Source organism: Stegastes partitus, unplaced genomic scaffold, assembly GCF_000690725.1.
Source record: "Stegastes partitus isolate 25-593 unplaced genomic scaffold, Stegastes_partitus-1.0.2 Scaffold329, whole genome shotgun sequence".
Classification (NCBI taxonomy): Eukaryota; Metazoa; Chordata; class Actinopteri; family Pomacentridae; genus Stegastes; species Stegastes partitus.
In genome coordinates this window covers 58,270-74,396 of record NW_007578060.1, presented here as the reverse complement: position 1 = coordinate 74,396, position 16,127 = coordinate 58,270, and the positions used below count along the sequence as shown (strand labels likewise).

Below are 16,127 nucleotides of genomic sequence, written 5' to 3'. Positions count from 1 at the left end.
GTGAAACGTGATCCACAGGGGGGCAACACAAGTGACACGACCAGGACACCGACCCGGTCACACAAGACAAAAGAGCAGGAGAGAGCTTTTATCTCTGTTGTAACTCTATTTTTAGAAAAGCTTTCATTTAACTGATTCCACTAAAGTGTAACTAGGTATCTTTGCAGCAATGATTTCCTTACAGCATTAAATACATTTAAAATAAGACTTGTGGTGTTCACTCTGTCAGGATCTTCCTCATCTGCTCTTACAGATTAAAAATATTGCAGTTCTCAGTTCAGTGGCACAGCTGCTTTCATTGTACAGCTACCAAACAATACCAGACCTTTCTGTGTCTGAATATGAACATCCAAACCTGAGAGAGCCTGACTCAGAAAATCCACAGAGCTGCAGCACAAGTGGCACCAAACTCCAGAGCAAGACTGCGAAGTGTGAAACTGAAGCACTGCTGAAAAGGCGTTTGACTCGCTCAGCTGAGTTTTGCTTAAATGGTTAGTCGTTAAATAATTCAGCTAATTTATCTACTAACAGCATTTACTGTGTCCAGTTTCTTGAATGTTAGTGCCTCTGGATTTCTGTTGGTTATCGGGACAATCGAGCATTTTGAAGAGGTGAAATTTGCATTTATTTATGGTTTTTTTTCATACTAAAGGTCTGTAGCTGCATGTTTAATGCACAGACATGAGATTAGTGTCGATCTTTTCATCTTTGCAAGAAGATAAAATTTCCCAAAAATGTAGAGCTCATCCTTTCAGGAACTTATTTATGGGTTTTGATGAATGAAGTTTCTATAAATTAACTGCAAAATAATTGATTTTAATGTCTTTAATGCATGGTGTGTGTTATTATTAGTTCAAATTAAACCCTCTGACATAAAGACGCCAGTGTTTATGGTACATTCTTTTTCCAAGGAGAGACACTACCGGTAAACATGTTACCTGCTGGTGTATCACAATAAAATATAGGATAAAAGATGGGATATTTCTGTTATCACTTCTTAAATCAGAAAAATACTGCAAGAGAAAATCAAATTTCACCATGTTTTTAGATATAAAACGTTCTATGAATGACATCTGAACAACCTTCTCTATAAAACAACCACTCTCGTCTGGTCACCTCCTGCCTGGATTATTGCAGCTCTCTTCTCTCTGGTCTCCCCCTCAAGTCCCTCCATAACCTCCAACTGGTTCAGAATGCTGCAGCCCGGATCGTCACAAGAACACCATCTATCCACCACATCATACCCTGTTCTCCAACAGCTTCACTGGCTCCCAATCACACAATCTTTAAAATCATCCTCTTAACCTTCAAGGCCCTCCACAACCTCTCCCCTCCGTACCTTACTGAACTCCTTTACTTAAGATCTTCTTCCTCCCTTAGCCTCACCATCCCTCTTGCCTGCATGACCACCATGGGGTCTAGATCCTTCAGCCGCTCTGCCTCTGGGACTTATTTCCACCTGAAACATCGACTGTCTGGCCGTTTTCAAATCACGTCTCAGAACCCACCTGTTCACTCACTATGACTTTCATTCATCTCACTGCAAAACTTCTGCTTTAAAATGTTGTAAATTTCTGTTATGTTAAATTTCCTTCCTTTAAGTGTTATGTTTTTACCTTTGCTTATTGCTGCTTGTAAGGTGTCCTTGAGTTTTTTGAAAGACGCCTATAAATAAAATTCATCATCATTATTATTCAAATTCTTCAGAATATACATAGAAAAAAAAGAAGCTGGTGTTTGTTAATGCTACTGAAGTGGAGATTTCTGGCTCAGATACTAGGAAAATATTCATTTTGACCAAACAGGCTTTAAGGAAATCTACTGAATAATTACACACATTACGACTGGAAACTACTCTTTACCATTAGATATCACCATGAAACTACCCCGGTTTATTAGTTGTATAAGGATAATAATTTTTCATCTTACAAGTTTTCAAAAATGTTGTGGTTTCAATATGCAAATGAAGTTTGGTCTGATTTACCTTAAATACACGCGACATAAATTCCCAATAGGAAATGTAGTACAATAAACACAGAGATGTATATTTTGGATATTTTCTCTCCACTTCTCTGAACAAAAAAAAGTTTTTAGAGACTGTAAAAAAATTAACTGTTTCATTTTGTTTTACAGATTCACTGTATTTTCTCAAATTATATCAAGTAACTAGTAAAATCACAGAAGAAATAACACGCTAACTACTGAAAAAACAGGTCAAAAATAGAAAACAGTGTCTGTAATTATTTTTTTTCAGATTTTTTCAGGCATTTTATGGTAATTTTACTACAATTCAATTTCTATACTAAAGGGAGTTTATCATGTTTATCGACAGATTTTATTCTATTTTTACTACAAATTCTGATATATTTATGGTATTTATTTTTGTTGCTAAACTTCCATTATATCCCTGTAGGTGGGTATATTCTATAAGTGATATGTGAATGTGCATTCATCATTGAATAAAAAGTAAATTAGTAAACTAATAAGAGCTATATGCTCTGTTTGAGTCTTTTTAAAGCATATTTTTCTGTCATTCTTACTGCTTGACTTTGATAGATTTCGTTTTCTAAGAAGCAAAATATCCAAAAAATCTTAAGATTGGGCAGTGCATGAAAAACTATGTTTTAGCCTGTATGTGTTTTAAAGACAGAAATAATGACTTTTGAAACTGAGGCTGTTATTTCGCAAAAACTAGGAAATATAGTGAAAAAGTAGACTTTGTGCAAAATGAGTGCCTTCCAATGAGGAACCTGCATTGAATGTGAGCTAAAGTGGCTAATAGGGTCGCTACCGAGACTAAAATAAGTCATGGCAGGTGAGGATGCTGCTGGTTTTACCTTCTGACACCTGTGGACCAGCGATGAGTAATTCATTATGTTTCTACTGACCTGGAGGCTCCGCGTCTTGACTGCGCAACATGACCTGCAACCGCATCTCCGCTCCAGGACGCGCCTCAGGGGAGGAGGAGGAGGGGGAGTAAAGAGGAGAGAGAGAGAGAGAGAGAGAGAGAGAGAGAGAGAGAGAGAGAGAGAGAGAGAGGTGAGTGGACGCACTTTTGCCAACAAGCCGATTACTGAAGGCTACTGAGCCCTGTCTGTCAATTTGCGTCCGTCCTCTCACGGTCACACTGGAGGCGAGCGCAGGACATCCGCGGCTGCAGGTTTTACTTTTACGCGGAGCAGAATTCATTCATCCCAGAAGGGAACTTTCTTAACGGACGTTGCAACTTTTTTTTTCCGGATGTACATTGAAAACTCGTGAGGAGAGAATTAGTATTTTTGCGTAAGATTTTGTGGTTTGCAATGTGTTGTGTGTGGAGAGCTGACCTGCTGCTGCTTCATGGTGTTACTAGTGGCTGCGAGGATATTCTGTGTTCCATCTTTCTGTTTTAGGATATATAATTCCTTTAAAGTAGAGTGGAATATGGCATTTGCGTCAAAACTTTATTGGTGAGTGAACTTTACAAACCAGCCGGATCAGAACAGGGACTTTGTTTGGCTCAGCTGCGTGCGTAAAGATGACCAGCCCCTCCAGGAGCATAGACGAGCACAAGGGCATCACTGACAGCCCAGCCCCGAAGGCGGAGACGTCCAGGTACCGCAGCTGGAGCAGCCTCCGCTTCTCCAGATGGAGGAGTGGCTCCCAGAGGAGTCCCCCCGGGACCCCCTCACCGAAGGCGGAGAAGAGGAGCGACGTGACCAAGACGCTCCTCTCTCTGGTGCAGACGCACAACGACGACTACACGGCGGATCCGGACGGCCTGCTGGACAACCCCTGTGAGAGCGATGGAGGCGTGGACGTGTCGTCTCAGGACCAGTCCACCTACTTCCAGAAGCAGTTCGGCTCCATGCTGCAGCCCGGGGTCAACAAGTTCTCCCTGCGCATGTTTGGCAGTCACAAGGGCGTTGCTGCTGAGCAGGAGAGGGTCAAGAGCTTTGGAGTGTGGATCATCCACCCGTACAGTGACTTCAGGTAAACATGAGGTTGAGCTAGCATCCAGGTTAAGTTTGTGGGGCCAGAATGGATCATTTTCCCAGTGCAAGACCTCCCCAGTTCATCAGATTCATCCATAAAGTTCCCTTGAAAGCATTTCCACCCACAAGACATCCTGTGACTGAGCCTCACACCCACTTCCTCCAAGGACAGGCTGCAGTACAGCAGCTGATGTCAGGGCTCCCAGCACATGATAAGGCGATGAAGGGATTTGATTAGTGATACAGTATATAGGACAAGATCATCTGGATTAATCATACCACTCCCTTGTGACTCCCTTTTATAGTGAGAAGGGAAAACTGCATTCATTGATCCGGTTGATTCAGCGTATTCCACCTGAAAAACATCCAATAAGTTCTTGGCCCAGTTTGACCTCACTTATGGGAGGATTTGTTGGTTCATTCAGCATCTAGGGACTAAACAACAGCCTCGCCCAAAGCAATCTGTTCTTTAGGCCGCTAATAAAAGTCGCCTTCAAATTTAAACAATTTTTAAACATCCGGCCGATGCCAGACAGAGAGGATAAACCGATGCTCGGGGATTATTGCCCATAAGAATCCGTATAATTCCCATCTTGCTCTATTATGCAATAATACACAGACAGCTGAGGGGGGGATTACGGGAGGCCTGCTCTCCTTAGACCTTATGCTCAAACTTCCACTTTAAAACAGATGAGTTGGAACGGCACAATTGTTTTTGCTCAGCTGCTTTTGTTTTAGGGGTTGAGGTCAGATAGTCGGTTCCCTTCTGCCCTGTGGATCCAGTCATGATGTTGGAGATGTTTAGCAGGTACAGATCAAGCTTAGTCCTGGACTAAACTGGCTTTTGCATGAAGATTCTCCATTGAAAATTAAATTCAATCCAGGACTAAGCTTAATCTATGTTCAGGAAGCCCTGCAATTAGCTCTATGCAACTTAAAATGCAGCTGAGGTTGTTGGGAAATGAGCTCAGTCGTGCAGATTTGACCTTTGCTAGTCCATCCAATAGATGTTGGCGTTGGAAGTGGTTGAAAAAGGGAAGAAATGTGGCTTTCCTACTTGGAATACTTATAATATTTGTTCTTATTTAATCGAATAATCCAATCCTGGCTCCAACAAACCACGCCGCTGCCCTTTCACACACTCACACACACAAGCCACCAGCGTCATGGCGACAGCGATAATTCCTTCACAGAGTCTTTGGTGGCGTTATTAGCAGCAAGCAGCCGCTAATCTGCTGCAACATGAGAAGTGATGATAAGTAGTCATGTAAACCAGCGTGTAGACATCGAGGACACGGACGCGGGAGATTGATGGAGGGATAAACATGAATGACAGCGTAATAACCCATCAATCAGTTCCGTCGCTCGACTCCGACAGGGCTGAGGAAGCAGGTCGCTTTGCTCGTGGGCCTCGTGTTGCAATCACTGGCGGAGGGTGACTGTAATCAAAAATGGTCTGCTTCATATTCTGTTACTGCGCCTCCTGGAAGGGAAGAGAGACCGAGAGAGAGAGAGAGAGAGAGAGAGACCGAAGTGATAGACACTTGATGGAAACAATCTGTGAGGAAACCCAAACCGGCCGGTGTATAACGACACGCTGCAGACCTATAGGCGGGTATGACATGAAGCAGACAGTGAGAGACATCACAGGCTGGACAGCAGCAGAGACGCTCGCCTTTCATCTTCACCTTCTCGGTGGTACATTTAGCCCCATTAGGCAAACATGGTTCATTTTTAACGAGGGGTTCCTCCTGTGACAGAAGCTGTTATGAGAATAAGGGTCACTGTGAAGTGGGTCATTCCCAGGACGCCACTCTGTCCTCCTGATTGGATGACTTCACCTGGCCTTTGGTGGCCGTTTCAGATTCTCTGACTTTACCTCAACTTCTGCAGCTTTCTGACCTCATTTACACCAGCAGCAAAATGACATCTGCATCGTCAACGCTGTCAGTGCATGAAGATTTTTAAATTCATCAACTTGTTTGTTTGGCTAACATAAAAAAGTCGACTTTTTGCATGTAAGTCGAGGGTAGTTTTCCTCATAGTTAAGAAAAAACCTTAATGTCAGCTAGATTTTTTGTTCTAAAAGCATTCTGAGAAACTTCAAGTAATGTTTTTCAGGTTAAGTTCTTCTTCTTTTCTTTCCTTCTTAAAGGCAGGATAAAGTTCTATGAAGACGTTTCTCTAAAAATGTGCTAAAAACATCGTTTGACTGTTGAGAACGTCCTTCCTCCCTCCTTTTATTCCTTTGTGGGAATGTTTTAATTAAGAATGTTTCATAATGTGGGCTGCAAGGTGGCACAGTTGGTATCACTGTTGCCTCGCAGCAAGAAGGTCGCCGGTTGCGTCCCGGTGGGGGCACCGGAATCTTTCTGCGTGGAGTCTCCATGTTCTTCCCGTGCAGCGTGGGTTCTCTCCGGGTTCTCCGGCTTCCTCCCACACAGTCCAGAAACATGTTGAGGTTAATTGGTGATTCTAAATTGTCCGTAGGTGTGAATGTGAGTGTGCTTGGTTGTCTGTCTCTAAGTGTGGCCCTGCGATGGACTGGCGACCTGTCCAGGGTGTCCCCTGCCTTCGCCCTAAGTCGGCTGGGATAGGCTCCAAATGTAGCGTTCTGAATTAGTCATAGGAACAATATTAGAAGTGAGAAATATCCTTAATACCTCCTTTGAACATCAGATTAAAATGCTTTTGTGAAAACATTATTGGAGATAAATATCAGATATCGACAAAAATCTAATATCCTGCATCGATAGCTTCTAACACACACTTTGGATCTAGATGTGGAACAATGCACACATGGAGTGAAATCAGATTAATCATCAGACTGGATCTCAGCTCAGTGTAAATGCACTCAGTACAGTGTGACCTTTTCCTTAAGAAAAAGTCCTCCAAGCTAATTAAACCAGTCCATCTCTTCCTGCTGTCTTAAGCTACTTAGTTGTAGCTAGAAAGTCCTTTCCCTCAAAAAAACCTCTCTGAATGAATGGAGAGGGAGCCACAACTCAGTGGTCACAGGGACGCAACAACTAAATGTCTAGGATGACCAAATCTGATTTTTTTTAAATTTTACAAACAACTTTAAAAAGTTTGGTAACTGTTCCCCAAAATGAGGTTAAAAAATCAAATTATTTCCTGTACTCATGTATTTCTAATTAGCCTTAATAGTTGTGCAATTTTCTTTAGGGTGTTCTTTTGTTGGTCTTGTTTTTTTGTTTGTTTTTTTCAGGCTTTTCTAGTCAGTCGTTGCTCCTTGTACGCCATTTTTAAACATTCAAATATAGCCAAGTACTGTTTTGAACTATTGCACGTCTCAGTTTCAGCATTAATTCAAGATTCAAGATTAACTTGATTGTCCCAGGTGTGGGAGATTAGTCTTGGGCGATTCACCCATGCCGCAGCCAATACATGCAGACACAAACTGGGAAAATACAGTGAATAGATCGAATACATAAATACATCAAGTAAAAGCAGAATAAAATAAATATCATAGTCTGATTACACGAGTCCAAAAACATGGCACTTTTACAACGCAACGTCTTTTGGCTTCTTTCCTCCTCTATGACCGTAAACTGAATATCTTTGGACAAAACAAGTAAAATAACCGTTTGTTGCAGCTCTAGATAGAACCTCCATCCAACTAAACTCCAATTTTAAAAAAATTCTCTTGAAATCCAGGCAGATAAAGTTCATGAATGAATCCTTAATGAACACTGAGAGCATCATTTACTCTCTTCATTAGCGAGCAGGAATATTCAAAGCAGGCCCTATACAATTTTCTGAGTTACTCACTCTGATCTTTGAGTTATGTTTTCTTGTCTAGTGAGATTATGGCGTATTTGTGCTCACAATGTCACAGCCAGCTGACCTCAGCTGACAGCTTCCCACGTCTCTTGTCCTGTGCAGGTTCTACTGGGACATCGTGATGCTCCTGCTGATGATGAGTAATCTGGTCATCCTGCCCTGGGGGATCACCTTCTTCGAGGACCAGAACACGATGCCCTGGATCACCTTCAACGTCTTGTCCGACACGCTCTTCCTCATGGACCTGGTTTTCAACTTCCGTACAGGCATCCTGGGAGAGGACAGCCACATCATCCTGGACCCCAAAGAGATCCGCATGCACTACCTGCGCACCTGGTTCATGGTGGACTTCATCTCCTCCATCCCCGTCGACTACATCTTCCTCATCGTCGACCTGGAGTCCCGGCACGAGTCCTCCGACGTTTACCGCACGGCCCGGGCTCTGCGCATCGTGCGTTTCACCAAGATCCTGAGTCTGCTTCGGCTCCTCCGACTGTCCCGCCTCATCCGGTACATTCACCAGTGGGAAGAGGTAAAAGGAGAAACAGGACAGACACGTCAGAAGTTCTGAACTCCTCTAGTTTGTTCATTCTCCTCCGTGTAACTTCCTCCCTGCCAGATTTTCCACATGACTTACGACCTGGCCAGTGCAGTGGTGCGTATCGTCAACTTGATTGGCATGATGCTGCTGCTTTGCCACTGGGACGGCTGCTTGACCTTCATGGTGCCGATGCTGCAGGACTTCCCTCCAGACTGCTGGGTGTCTAAAAACAACATGGTGGTGAGTACAGGTTCATCAAAAATTAAACCTTTCCCCTACAGTCTGGAACCCAAACTGCAGTCTATACTCACAGACACTATATTCTATTAAACCAAATTTTAATAACAGTCAAATAACTTGTTCTTTATGACTTCATATCATTGTTTTTGTTTTAATTAGTGCTTTTAACAATACCTATGTGTTCTCCCCCAGTTTGACCTACACAGCTTTAACAGCTGTAACTATTTATTGATTTCATCTTTATCATGGGTCCTAACTTTAAATTTCACACACAGTATATGTTCAATTATCTGTGTATGGTTTCCCCATATAAATAGAACAAAAAGGATGTTTACCTGATGGGTTTCCTGTCTGTATCTGCCCCTAGAGCTGAGTAATTACACCGCATACATCCAGGAAACAGTCCGGAACATTTGCCCCATAAATAAATCTACATCTTGTAATTTCTACACTTTGGTTTTCAGACAAAGCTGTAGGCATATGACGCACTTGTTGAGCTGTAGAAAGGCTAGTGAGGCATGTTTTTGACTTCTGAAGAGGTTTAACAGTTTTTTCCGTCTTTTTCCTGAGTAAAGCTAATCAGAGCCTCTTGTTTTCATCTTCTAATGTGTCTCTTGGCAAGAAAGTTAAAGTTTACCTCCCGAAATCTCTAATCTCAAATGAACCAGCTGTCTCTATAGCGTCATTCCATCTTAAATCATCACATTTTGGGAACAATTTTAGCTCGATCAATCTGATTTACTTGAAATCTCACAGCATAAAATATAGAGACTCATAAAGATATGTGTGAAATTTTAGCTTAATATACCAAAATACTTATTGAGACAGTTTTTTTACATTACCCCGTTGACCTATTTTCATCCTGCACTTTTAAATAATCACCTGTCGACCCATTTTCAGTACATATTCCTCTTAAATTGAAATTTGAGACTATGTTCGGATGACAATATCTCCAGTGATATTAAAGACAAGCCTGAGGTTTTTACTGTTATTTCTAATCGTGCTGTTGGTTTACAGTCTGCATTATTGGACGTCAAATAATCTCTGATTAGAGGTGAGTTGAAATATGAAAAAAATGAAGCTGTCATTAAATGTTCCATCTTGGAGCACATTAACAAAACTAATTATATCGTTTTGAACTTCAAACTCTGTCCTGTGATCAATTATTTCATATTAAAAAGTATTCAGTATGTTTTATTTTGTGTTATTGTGAAATGCAACTACATGTGGTTAAAAAAAAAACCCTAGCTGAATTCTGCTTTATCAATTTTATCTGTTATTGGAAAACATGGGACTTTTCACGATGGCTTCAGTTTTTTTCTTCATACTTTAACTCATTCATACTCAGACATTATTTGATCTACTTGTCCAATATTGCAGGTTCTGAATCAATGACATGATGAGAAATAACAGCAAAAAAAATCAGGCTTTTATCTTTAATAGCCCCTGAGGTGTTTTCGGTCAAATGTCGGCTTAAAATGTGTGAAAAAATGTGTTGAAAGTGAGTCAATTTTTAAAATATATCTCAGAAAGTATGAAATATATCATCTAAAACTTGACAGATACCATTTTAATTATTCATAGTTAATGATAAGAAGGTTTTGAGCAAATCAGACATGGTCAAACAGGAAGCCGCTGGAGATTTTAGATGTAATAACCTTTAGTGAATACTACAACTAGAGGAAACATATAGAAACCCTGAACTAAAACATGCCCAAACCTCTTTTATGCATTTGGCCACATTCACTGTCTTTTCTGAGCCAGTCTAGGTTTGATTATCAACCCTCCACATGACCACATTGCTGTGTCCTGACTCTTCTCCCCTCGATTTCACTGCTCAGAACTCCACATGGCACATCCAGTACTCCTACGCGCTGTTCATGGCTATGAGTCACATGCTGTGTATCGGATATGGCGCCAACCCTCCGGAGGGCATGACCGACGTGTGGCTCACCATGATCAGCATGGTCGTCGGGGCGACCTGCTACGCCATGTTCCTTGGCCACGCCACCAACCTGGTGCAGTCCCTGGACGCTTCACATCGCCAGTATCAAGAGAAGGTATCATCTCCGCTCAGAGCTGGAAAGTTTTCGCAAAACTAAATCCTTTTGACCTTCAGCGTCCGTTGTTTTGTGGACAATATGTCCCAGGAGCCTCACGTGGACGCTAATGTGATTCTGGCTTTGAGGTTTAATATCACGGCCATGTTTCCTATGATAGGCTTGCTTACTTGTTCGTAATTTATTATGTGGAAATTGTGCCAAATGCCTAGAGAATATGTGTATTATCTAATGGATTTTGTGGCCTTGCTGTGACCCATTCCTGGGGATTTTCACAAGATAAAGCGGAGCGGATGATGAACAAATGGTGAAGCCTTTGTTTTGGATCACTGTTCGCTAATGCCCATTACAAATGAGTTTGTAATCCACTTAAAACGGGAGAAAAAAAACACGCAAAGCAAATAGAATAAGTGCGTGATTACTGCGGTTGGGAATAATTCGTCAAACACATGGTGGGAAATGTGACTAATTGCAGAATTGTAACCGTGTCCTCGTGAAGGTCAAACCAACGTGTGTTTTCTACAAATGTTTTCAGTACAAGCAGGTGGAGCAGTACATGTCTTTCCACAAGCTACCGGCGGATGTGAGACAGAGGATCCACGATTATTACGAGCAGCGATTCCAGGGCAAGATGTTCGATGAGGACAGCATCCTCGGAGAGCTCAGCGATCCGCTCAAGGAGGTGTGTTGATCATCACACCTTTGACTTCATATCTTGATATCTCATTTACTGACACGTGTCCTCATGGATGGATGATACAGCTGAGATTAGCAACGCATCAATCACAGCTGACATGAAGTGAGAGGCAGGAGACATCCTGAAGAGGCTGCCAGTAATCTGAAATAAAAAACTATTATTTTCATCATGGGGCTGCAAGGTGGAGCGGTGGTTAGCACCGTTGCCTCACAGCTAGAGGGTCGCCGGTTTGCATCCCAGTGAGGACACCCGGGATCTTTCTGCGTGGAGTCTCCATGTTCTCCCTGTGCAGCGTGGGTTCTCTCCGGGTTCTCCAGCTTCCTCCCACAGTCCAGAAACATGCTGAGGTTAATTGGTGATTCTAAATTGTCCGTAGGCGTGAATGTGAGTGTGCTTGGTTGTCTGTCTCTAAGTGTAGCCCTGTGATAGACTGGTGACCTGTCCAGGTGAACCTGCCTTCACTCTGAGTCAGCTGGGATAGGCTCCAGCCCCCCATGACCCTAGTGAGGATTAAGAGGTGTATAGATAATGGATGGGAAAGTAGAGAAAGATCCAAAATCTTGTCAGAAGTGAAAGCTGCTGATTCTCCTGGTTAGTCGTGGTGAACTGAAATGATTTCAGGCGTCACCTTTAACTCTGGAAAGCTGCAGTTGTCAATCTCTCACCGCTTTTTGATGTTTCATAAACCAAATGACTAACTGAAAGACTATTTAACAGGTTAAATGATACAAAAATAATCGCAGCCCTCATCTTGTCTGGGTAAAACAACAAACCAAAACCCAACAGTATTCACTTCACTATAATATAAAACAAAGAAAAGCAGGAGATCATCACAACTGAGCAGCTGGAACTATTGGCTTGAAATGTTACAATTAATTTTGGTAAATGGTCTGCACTTATACAGCGCTTTTATCCAAAGAACCTTACAATGTCTTTCTCATTCACCCATTCACACACTTTCATACACCAACGGTAACAGAGCTGCCATGCAAGGTGCTGCCTGCCATTGGGAGCAACTTCTGGTTCAGTGTCTTGCCCAAAGACACTTCAACTGTGGAGGGGGTCGAACCGCCAACCTTGCGATTGGAGGACAACTCGCTCTACCACCTGAGCCACAGCTGCCCAATTTTTTGTTTCACTACAAAATCTTTAAACACGTAACTCAATAACTTTAATGTAAAATTGGCTCCAAATCTAGATTTTGGACAAAAGACAAGAGCATACATGCACAAATCCCTACCAGCTGAATAGTAAACTGTATGTCAAGATAGAATGATAACTTCAACTATTTCTGAATGTCATCTATGGTCTTCCCTCCATGCAGGAGATCGTCAGCTACAACTGCCGCGGGCTGGTCGCCAACATGCCCCTGTTCGCCAACACCGACCCCCATTTTGTGACGGTGATCCTGACCAAGCTGCGTTTCGAAGTCTTCCAACCCGGAGACTTCATCATACGAGAGGGAACGCTGGGTCGGAAAATGTACTTCATCCAGCACGGCACCGTCACCGTCGTGCCCCGCGGCAGTAAGGAGATTAAGCTCAGTGACGGGGCGTATTTTGGAGGTAAATCGTTTGCCGCTGACCTCAACCTTCACACGGTTCTCTTTCAAATCTGTAAGAGGCTCTGTTTCCTTTTTGTTGTTTCTCTCCTGTTATTAAAGCTGTGGCTGACCCCCTTTTTTCACGTCACTGCAGAAGTTCTCGTCCCAAATTTAAAGCTAATCCATGTATTATTTTTATCCACGCTGTATTTAAGGCAAGAGCTTCTCATTATTTTCATGACTGATTTATCTGATAATAAGATTCTGAATTAGTAAACGTAAGCTGGAACAAGTGAATTATAACATTTTTGCTCTAAAAATTACTCAAATGAATGTTAGAAAGGTTGCTGATTATTTTTTTGTTGATTAAGTAACTGATAAATGCTTCACTAGCTCATTATTTGTCTTGCAAACATTTTAGTATAAAAGAATCTAAATCTTTCCAGAGGCCCCTGGTCTTTAACCTATTTTAATAATATAGAATTTCTATATAATCTGTTGATAACAAACTCAGAAATCCTGTCTTTAGTGGTGGATAAGTGCAAGTTTAAGAGCTTTAGGAGGAAACTGGACTTTTCTTGTTGGTTCTTTCCGATCTCATCCAAGAGCTTTCTTCAGGTTACCGGTATTTATTTTCACCCTCAACTCACATCACATGACTCATGGCCTGGTAACAACTCAAGACTCACATGACTCAAGGTGTTAACGGTGGTGAAGCTGTCTTTGGAGGGATGTCAGGACGGCATTATAAGCACCTAATATGAGGCGTGTCCGTCGTGTTTTTGTTCAGAGACGGCCGTTCTAGTTCACCATAGAGGGCTTCCTGCACTCTTTTCTAGCTTCTCTGTTAAGAATGTGAACATTTCTGTCCTTGAAGGAGTGTCCTAGATGCAGGTGGGAAGCTTAATCTTGTATGAGAAGTAGGGATGCCCGATATTGACTTTTTTGCCAATAGCCGATATGCCGATATTGTCCAACTCTCAATTTCTGATTCCAATATCAACCGATACCAATATATGTTTGAAGTCGTCATCATTTGTGCGCCGGTAAATGCCGGCAAAATCCAGGCATTTTTTAATCGGTTTTCATTATAGGCAAAAAAACCCCCCCAAAAACGATAACGATATTGACAGATATTACATTTCTATGCCAATATCGGCCGATAGGACATCCCTAATGAGAAGTTATTTCCACTGTGTTGCGCCGTGCATGCACTTGTGGAGTAGTTGTTTAGTCAGTGCAAGTTAACACCCTCCTGATGGTGACTTTTAGCCTGGATTGATGGATCACCCTGAAAACCAAAGTCACTTTTTATGTTACAGGATCCATACATTTTTGATTGTAATCACTGTTAATCAGTCAATAGAGCTCAAAGGAATTCTTCGACTTTCTGGGAAATATTCTTTATATCCAAAGGTACCCAACCACAACATAGCTCCAATGAATCCCCAACTTTGTTTGTTGTAAATCTTAAAATAAAGAGATATTAAATGCTGGTATTTTGTGTGTTTCCAAGCTTTACGCTAAGCATAGCTAACCAGGTGCTGTAGTGTCATATTTACTGCACAGACACCAGAGTGGCACCAATCCAAACTCAAAATAGCACCTTTCCTGCTTAGTGAATAAACTCACCCTCTCTTCCTCGGTTCAGAGATCTGCCTGCTGACTCAGGGACGACGCACGGCCACGGTGAGGGCCGACACCTACTGCCGCCTCTACTCCCTGAGCGTGGACAGCTTCAACGAGGTCCTGGAGGAGCATCCTCTCATGAGGAGGGCGTTTGAGAGCGTGGCTGTGGACCGACTGGACCGGGTTTCACGCAGACCCAGTTATCAGCCTCCCACAGCCGACTGACCCCTCCAGAGCCAGACAGAGAAAGACTCCAGTCAGACATGTGTAGCCAGATGGAAACCCTCAGTTTATTGTATTAACGCATTATTGCTGCACTTTGTTGAAAACCTTGTACCTTCAGTTAATTTCATTTTATTACTTGAATCTGAACAAGCTATATGATCATGTTTGTGTTAGATCTCTGTACACCGTTCAAGTTAGAGCCGCTGCATCCTTCATAAACTGAATGGACACTAGTGACGGCACATTTTGAGTTACACGTGCTCTCTCACCGACACATATACTGTAAATAGTGCTTTAAGATTACTTTTCAGGGGCCTGCTTGCCTTCTGGAACAGCAGCTTGATTATCCGTCTCATCATTCAGACGGGATATTGAAAGCATACAGGAGCACCAGCTGGCGATACGTCCTGCAGATTTCTGTAGCTTTGATTTAAATGATCCCTCCCATGTGTAGGTTGTATGAAGTGAGGGTTTAATACCGGTGTTCCCTGGAGATAAGCTGCACTGATGTAATAACGCTGACTGTACTGGGACAGGGAGTACACGGTGATACAGCACTGCGTTAATTTCTCCATTCCCACGCTTGGAGTTGTTTATTTAAGAGAGAAAACTCAAAATGTTTGCTATAAATTAGCATTCAGTATTATCTGGTGTCATGTTGTCCACATGTACCGCTCACTTGTTTTCCTGTTAAAATGCTGGAAATTTATCTGCAATCATACTTTTGTGTTTTGAAAAACGACAGTAGGTTAATTAATAGAGGCATGTCACCTACTCTTATGACATTATTTCACAGCAGACATGTCAAAGAAGGAAAAGCACAAGTGTTTTTAATGATGTTACGGATGTTATCGCTCCATTTAGGTGTCCCTGTATTCCAATTACACGTGTGCTTTTCCGGCTATGACATGTCAGGATTTGTGCTATTTATTTTTTGTTATTTATTTTCCTTTTGAAACATGATTTGACAAATGTGAATAGACCTACCACTGATAGCCTAACATTCCTCGGATGCTGTTTTAAATGTAGATGGACACAGTCTACTAGTCTCAGGTACATTTCATTCAGTTTGTCTCTTACAGTCTTTGTCAGAGAGCCACACACAGCTGCACAACGATAGCAATCTTGATTGTGTTAAATTCTGTTCTTTAGACCATCTGAATATCCTCATACTGATGATGTCATGTAAATATAAATATTTCTACCCTTGAAGCATAAATATAAAACGTGTATTTTTTCCTATGCAGTTGCTTTCGAAGGTTGTTTTTTTTTTTGGATTAAAGACACAATTGGATCTTTTACTCAAGTAAATGCTGTAGGACCGCACTGTAAAAATAGATAAATAAAATAAATAAAACATATTTTTTAAGAAAGTATATTAGTATTTTCACAAAAATTAGAATAATATTATTGT

General features: G+C 41.8%; 1 protein-coding gene across 1 annotated transcript; it reads left to right on the top strand.

Moving 5' to 3' along the window:
• The first annotated feature begins 3,517 nt into the window (after positions 1-3,517).
• Positions 3,518-14,713, top strand: hcn3 (hyperpolarization activated cyclic nucleotide-gated potassium channel 3). The gene is made up of 7 exons (XM_008283875.1): positions 3,518-3,972; positions 7,881-8,310; positions 8,398-8,559; positions 10,401-10,619; positions 11,155-11,301; positions 12,641-12,881; positions 14,511-14,713. Exons 1-7 carry the CDS (start codon positions 3,518-3,520, stop codon positions 14,711-14,713), a joined length of 1,857 nt encoding a protein of 618 aa, XP_008282097.1.
• The last annotated feature ends 1,414 nt before the right edge of the window (positions 14,714-16,127 follow it).

What these genes read in the sequence shown, in the direction of transcription:
- hcn3 (XM_008283875.1), top strand. Translation starts at nt 3,518, where the DNA reads ATGACCAGCCCCTCCAGGAGCATAGACGAGCACAAGGGCATCACTGAC. An exon ending in ATCGCCAGTATCAAGAGAAG is followed by an intron (nt 10,620 to 11,154) that starts GTATCATCTCCG and finishes AAATGTTTTCAG; the next exon opens with TACAAGCAGGTGGAGCAGTA. An exon ending in TCAGCGATCCGCTCAAGGAG is followed by an intron (nt 11,302 to 12,640) that starts GTGTGTTGATCA and finishes CCCTCCATGCAG; the next exon opens with GAGATCGTCAGCTACAACTG.